Here is a 6730-nt window from a genome sequence, read left to right as displayed (position 1 = left end):
TGGACCGATCCCTGGCTTAGTCGCACCCATCAGGCCTTTGCAGCTTTGTGCTGATGGGGGTTACCAGCTGAGAATTAGGAGCCTTGAGGGTACCCCTAATTATGGTCCCCGACAAATGGAGAGGGAGGACTCTTCCAGTCACGCGCCTCCGAAATTGCCCATCCGTAGAGATACACTTGAACGAATGTGCGGGCGATCAGATTTTTGAGAGTGTATTTGCGACTGCTCGCGTGATCTGTTCGACCCATCGCTGCTTTGTCTACATCATGTTCTTCATCATCCTCCCCAGGCGACGCGTGCTGCTGTTCTTATTCAGACTACCGTTCGAGTGACTGCATGGCGTACATCTTTCTGCATCGACTTTGTACGGCTACATCGAACATATACACGAGATGTCTCGTGTGAATAGAGTCACTAATGCCTTAAGCATCGGTTACTCCGTAGGGTACATTCTGTTCTTCTTATTTGTGCATATTTTTATTGTTGTTTACTGATTATACGAGTAGTTATACATACATGCACATACATATCATCACATATATCACAATATTTTTCTAAATTAAATTAAAACTAAAAATGACTAAATTTCTAACACCAACGACATTGTAATGTTTTCTCCAACAACTTTACCTATTCTACATTGTTCTATTTCGAATTTCACTCTATAAACAACATAGTCTACAATGGAAAACAGTGCTTTGTACGACTATATACGCGATGTGTGGCTACAACATAAGACAATATAGTCGTTTGAAGATTGAACCTATATATCGGTACGGTTAATCCGTCTATGTACGTGGGCATGACGAACACCCGTGATAACGAAGGATTAACGTGCACAATCATAAATCCAAAGTAGGAGCGGTGCATGATGAGAATCGCTCTCAGTACTCGACATAATGAACCTTACGAGGTACAACAGGCAGGCAGGCAGGGACCAGGGGCCGCCTTTATTTCAGGCTCGCTGGCCCCACGGGCGTGCTGCGTGCACGAAGGGCACTACCCCAACCTCTCACCGAAAAACCGCGCTGGATCGGCAAATCAAACGAGGTGGTGCCCCGTGCCCACTCTCCACGTCCACGGCACCATCCCTCTGCAGCCGCTCACCAGCCATGCCGTGTCGCGGAACGGCACAACCACCCCCAACCCACTCACGAAACCCCGTCCCGGCCGTGCCCGTGTCGGTCCGCGCTCGGCAACGAGGCGGCCCGCGCTGCTGAGTCCCCTGGACACCCGACACCCTGTCGGCCCTTTGTTTATTCATCCCGAAATCTCATCTGCCCCCACGGCCGACTGCGCTGCGCCGCCCGGATATATATACCCATCGTTATCGATCGATCGATCGCGTCACTCACGGGTAGCTCATGGTCGAGCGTAGCATGCAGGAACTTATTTGCCGTGCGCTCCCAGGTCTCCGCTCGCGTGCCTTCCAGTCTGTCTCACACTAGCTGCTGTGGGACGATCGAAGTGGGTGTGTCAGCTAGCTAGCTGCGCCGTGACCACGCACATGACCGCAGTGCGCGCGGGGCTGATCAAGGGAAAGTGATCGGATGGAGCTGGAGCTCGGGCTCGCGCCGCCGAACCCGCATCAGCCGCTGGCTGCCGCCGCCGAGTTCGTCGGTCTCCTCAGCAGCTCGGCTGGCTCGTGCGGGAACAAGAGGGTTCTCGGCGACGCGTTCGGGGCCGCCAAGGCGGCCACGCTTCCGCTCTTCGTCTGCGAGGATGGCGACGGAGGCGGCGGCGACCGCGACCGCGACGGCGTCGTCGACCATGAACAGCAAAGCAACAAGTGAGTTGTGGTTAAAAATACCGACCACGTGCGTACAGGGAGGGTCTTATTATACCCAAATCCGATCCGTGGTGTGTGTAGTGTACCCAGGAAGAAGAGGCTGGTGGGGTGGCCGCCGGTGAAGTGCGCGCGTAGGCGTAGCTGCGGCGGCGGGTACGTGAAGGTGAAGCTGGAAGGGGTGCCCATCGGGCGGAAGGTGGACGTGTCCATCCACGGCTCGTACCAGGAGCTGCTCCGCACGCTCGAGAGCATGTTCCCTTCGGGTAACCAACAAGGTGCGTACGTTCCCGGGCCGCGGCGAGCCGGCCGGCGACCGGCGGTGCTGCGGACGATGCCTTTCTTTCACTGATAATCATCTGCCGCCATCGTTCTGGTCCCGACACGTGCCCTTGCTTCCCGTTCTGCTCCCGGCACTTAACTTGGTCGCATATACTATTCCTGTAACCTCTGGCAGATCATGCAGAAGACGAGGTGGTGGTCTCGCACGAGCGCCGCCGTCGCCATCCTTATGTAGTCACCTACGAGGACGGCGAAGGGGACTGGTTGCTCGTCGGAGATGATGTGCCGTGGGAGTACGTATCAGTCACTACTACTGTCGTCTGTATGACTGTATCGATGGTGACGGCAACAATATAATCCAATTAATTATTCAGCGAACTTAAAAACGACGTTGATTTCCTTGCAGGGTCTTTGTCAAGTCAGTGAAGCGGCTCAAGATACTTGCGTAGCCGACGGTCGGCGCCTCAGAGACGTCGTGTGGTCCGTCTCACCAGGATCGGAGCAGTGTAGTACTCCTGGGCGTCATCTGCGTAATAACGTTGTTTCTGTCCTGTGTGCCCGTAGCAGTACGTACTGTCCTATAGTAAGCTAGCTTTATGGGGTGCTTCAGCTTTCAGAGCATGACGAAAGCACTGATTAGCTGCTGTCATCACATTTGGTTCGTCTTTGTGTCGTACGGTATCGCTGGCGTCAGTGTCGCGGCAGCCTAGGTGATCTAAGCATACTTACTATCTCAAGTTACTTTTGGTTTCCTGAGCTTGCATGGTAATTCATATACCGTATACGTGTGTGACTCAGGGGCGAAGCTGCCTTAAGGCACAGGGGTCACCGGACCCGATGGAATTTATCAAATCCAGTGTAAAATACTATTTAACACTGTTCATCAATATATTTGATTTCAATAATTCATGGAGCTGACCTTGTGGATCCATTTTCTGTCTTCGCCTCTGGTGTGACTAGTATTTTGGTTTGACTTTTCACTCTGTATAAGATATATATTATACCAGCGAGTTTATCGACTGCTAGTTTTACAAGAGGCTTAACTCTTTCAATTGCTTATTTTTATTGCAACAACACACTCCTCCGTTGTTGTGGTATTAGATGTGGTTCTGAATGTAAATGTCATTATAGGATATAAATGTAGTGTTTCCTAGTTTTACCCTAGCTTTCGCATGCATAGTGGGAAAGTGTACTAACTCTCCTCATGCAGAAAGAGGTGTGGTATACCTAACAAAATCATACATCACTACTAATCTACGGATAATATATATAAACCGTAGCGACACACGAGTGCTTAGCTAGAAATATATATATATATATATATATATATATATATATATATATATATATATATATATATATATATATATATATATATATATGGCAGGTATAACGGGAGCCCTGGATTTCGGATATTAAAGGAAGTCCAGGTCGGTTCCCGAGGTATGGTCGATAGAACAGGCGCACCTGTGTTTTAATGTGGGGCTGAGAGGCGGCATGCAGGTCAGACGGCGCCGTGACGCGGTTGTTTGAATGGTAAGGGGATTGCGCGGAATTAAAGGGAATAGATACCTCATGCAAACGTGATTACTGCGATACGCCTGGACGCGTAAATTATGGATCTTGCATGGTAAGTAATGTGCGGAAGGTTAACAAAAATGAAGCATAAGATGTTGAAAGATATGGCATAAAACCGAAATGGCATAATAGATGCATAAACAGTATATACCGATTGGCGTAAAACGTTGTGTCATTGTGCGTAAATTTTATATTATGAATTATAGTTTGACAAAGACGTCGCCATAATATCGGGACGGTTTCGGAAATAATGGGGAGACCCTGTAAACATGGATGCGATTACTTTTATAGTATCCGAGATTTACTTTCATTCGGAAAAAAGGACCACTAAGCCTGCATAACTCATCGGAGTTGGAGATGGCCGGCTCTGGAGGGTCGCCGACGATGGAAGGAGATGGCGTTCGTCTTGATCTAGAGACAGAGGGAGGAGTTGGTGGTAACTCACTGGTGACACCACCGCCTGCTCTAATGGGTCCTGAGATCGCCGAGATGAGCATAGGGGAAGAAGGAGAACAAAAGGTTCGACCTCCTATGTCCAATATTAGCTCCAGGGAGATGGATACGCCACAGATACTGCGTTCACATGTAAGTCAATCACTGTATTTGATTATTGATTGATTATATTGTTGTGAACATATTCCATGGTGCAAACAACAATGACAATGAAATAGCAGGCAAAAGACATTGATCCAACTATAGTGCCAACGGTAGGGATGACTTTCAAGGATATTGATGATTCATATAAATTCTATAAAAGGTATGCATATGAAGTTGGATTTCCACTGAAGAAATACAGAGAGAAGACATTCAGTAAGTGGATAAATTGTTCACGTGAAGGTAAAAGTGCAGCAAAATCAAATGATACACCTAGGATGAGGAATAGATCATCAGGGCGTACGCAATGCAAAGCTGGAATAAAATTAAAAAAATATATGATGATGAAAACAAAATGGTTGTAGCTACAAAAATTGAACTGGTAAACTTGGAGCATAACCATGAGTTCATAACTGACGAAGCAGAGAAACAACATTTACGTTGCAACAAAATTAGGGATGCCGAGTTCATAAATTTTGTTGATGCAATGCATGATAGCCGAGTGCCGCAGCATTGCATAGTTGATTTTATATCAGAAATGCATGATGGGCCAGAGAACGTACCGGTAACTGCTCAAGATCTGAAAAACATGTAAGCAATACTTTTTTGTTTCATGTGTATATATCAATAGCCATGAATATTACTAAAGTAAATGTGTGTGTAATAATTTTTTGTGCAAACAAATGTAGGAGGGCAGCAAGGAGAAGAGAAAACTGCTCAAATGATGTAGCCAAACTTTTGGCTTTATTTAGAGAATGCAAGAAACAGAATCCACAATTTTTTTGTGATTTCCAGCTAGACAATGATGGGAAAATAGTGAGTATTTTTTGGTCACACGCAAGTATGCAGGGGGAATACGCAGATTATGGTGATGCTGTGACATTTGATACAACACACAAGACAAATATATATGATAAACCACTAGGCATGTTTGTTGGAGCTAACAGCCATCTGCAGTGTACAGTGTTTGGATTTGTTTTGTTGGGAGATGAAACTGTACATACTTTTGAATGGGCTTTCAATTCATTCAAAACATGTATGGGATGCGAGGGTCCAAGAGTTATGCTTACAGGTATGTGATATATAAATTTGTTATGCAAAACAGTGAATTAATTTATTGTGAAAATAACTGAATAATCTGTGAGCAATTGCAGATCAAGATCCTGCAATGCCAATTGCTCTGAGAACTGTATTTCCAAAAACAGTGCACAGACTGTGCTTATGGCATGTACAGAACAGATTTATGCCATTTCTAAATGAGATATATGCCAGGTTTGCTGTTAAGGATTTTAAAACAACATTCCAGTCTATTATACATCATCCATTAACTCCTCATGAGTTTGAATGTGCCTGGGAAATGATGCTAGAGGAGTTCAATCTTCATGAAGATATGACTCTACGCAAATTATATGAAATAAGAAAAGAATGGATACCTGCATTTTTTAAAAATGACTTCTGTGGGGTAATGGTATCTACACAACGAAGTGAGAGCATGAACAGATTAGTGAAGCAATCACATGTAGATGCGAACACCCCACTGCATGAGTTCGCTAAACAAATGATGAAAATGTTGCACAACAGGAAAATGAAAGAATCAAAGGAGGCATTGGTGAGCAAGGTATGTCGTGCTTGTTAGCAATAACGGTTTGCATACATTTATGTAAATAATTTGTTTAATTATGATAATAATATGTTATAGGCACCAAGGACAACAAATACATTATATAGGTTCGAAGTGAGAGTCTCTAGAGCATATATCAGAGCTGTTATGAATAGATTTGAGGAATCAATGAAATACGCCACTGCATACAAAATATTAAAGGACCCAGACGGATGTGATAATGAATGGATCGTACAGCATACAAAACGGTCTAATAAAATTGTGTGGGGACAACATCAATTCAAGATAACAGTAGACATAGAAGCTGGGGAGTATACATGCGAGTGCAAACAGTGGGAACATACAGGTTTGTACGTATTATGTTGGTTAGCATAAAAAATTTGCATAGTAGAGAATTTGATGATTGTTGTGGAGCTTAATGTATATTTTCGAAATAATGGTTCGATTTCATGTTTTCAGGTCTATTGTGTGTTCATCTTTTAAGAGCCTTCATGCATCTTCAAGTTGAAAAGATACCTTCAAAGTATATATTGCAAAGGTACACTGTCTCATCAAGAAAAGATGTTCCGTTTGAAAGAATTGATAAGAGCTTTAGGGGGAAGGATGGAGTTACTAAATCATACAGACAGAAAATGTTGTTAACGAAAACAATGAAAGTAGTTCGCTAGGCGTGTATGTCAAAAGCAGGGTACGATAAGGCGATGGATGTGTTGGATGAGCTCGATGTCGTTCTAAGCTGATTGGAGCCAGATATTGGATGTAATGGGTCAACAGATGTTAGTGATAATGAGGAAGACAAGGTAATAATATTGAAGATGTTTTAGTGTTATACTATTTGTAACATAAATTATGCATAGTAACATGTTATT

At 44.4% G+C, this 6730-nt stretch overlaps 1 protein-coding gene across 4 annotated transcripts; it reads left to right on the top strand.

Moving 5' to 3' along the window:
* The first annotated feature begins 1334 nt into the window (after nucleotides 1–1334).
* LOC100282670 (uncharacterized) lies at nucleotides 1335–2983 on the top strand. 4 transcript variants are annotated; one of them, XM_008649648.3, is made up of 4 exons: nucleotides 1335–1789; nucleotides 1880–2064; nucleotides 2244–2361; nucleotides 2475–2981. In XM_008649648.3, the coding sequence occupies exons 1-4, from the start codon at nucleotides 1551–1553 to the stop codon at nucleotides 2515–2517; spliced, it is 585 nt and encodes a 194-aa protein (XP_008647870.1). In that variant the 5' UTR covers nucleotides 1335–1550; the 3' UTR covers nucleotides 2518–2981. The 4 variants fall into 4 exon arrangements, with proteins under 4 accessions (XP_008647870.1, NP_001399090.1, NP_001149050.2 ...); NM_001412161.1 differs by having other exon boundaries at nucleotides 1347–1789; nucleotides 2253–2361; nucleotides 2475–2983; NM_001155578.2 differs by having other exon boundaries at nucleotides 1347–1789; nucleotides 1871–2064; nucleotides 2253–2361; nucleotides 2475–2983.
* Nucleotides 2984–6730: the final 3747 nt, after the last annotated feature.

The sequence above is a fragment of the Zea mays genome, chromosome 6, assembly GCF_902167145.1.
Source record: "Zea mays cultivar B73 chromosome 6, Zm-B73-REFERENCE-NAM-5.0, whole genome shotgun sequence".
Lineage (NCBI taxonomy): Eukaryota > Viridiplantae > Streptophyta > Magnoliopsida > Poales > Poaceae > Zea > Zea mays.
Note: the sequence above shows the minus strand (reverse complement) of the source record. Positions and strands in the feature narration are given on the sequence as shown.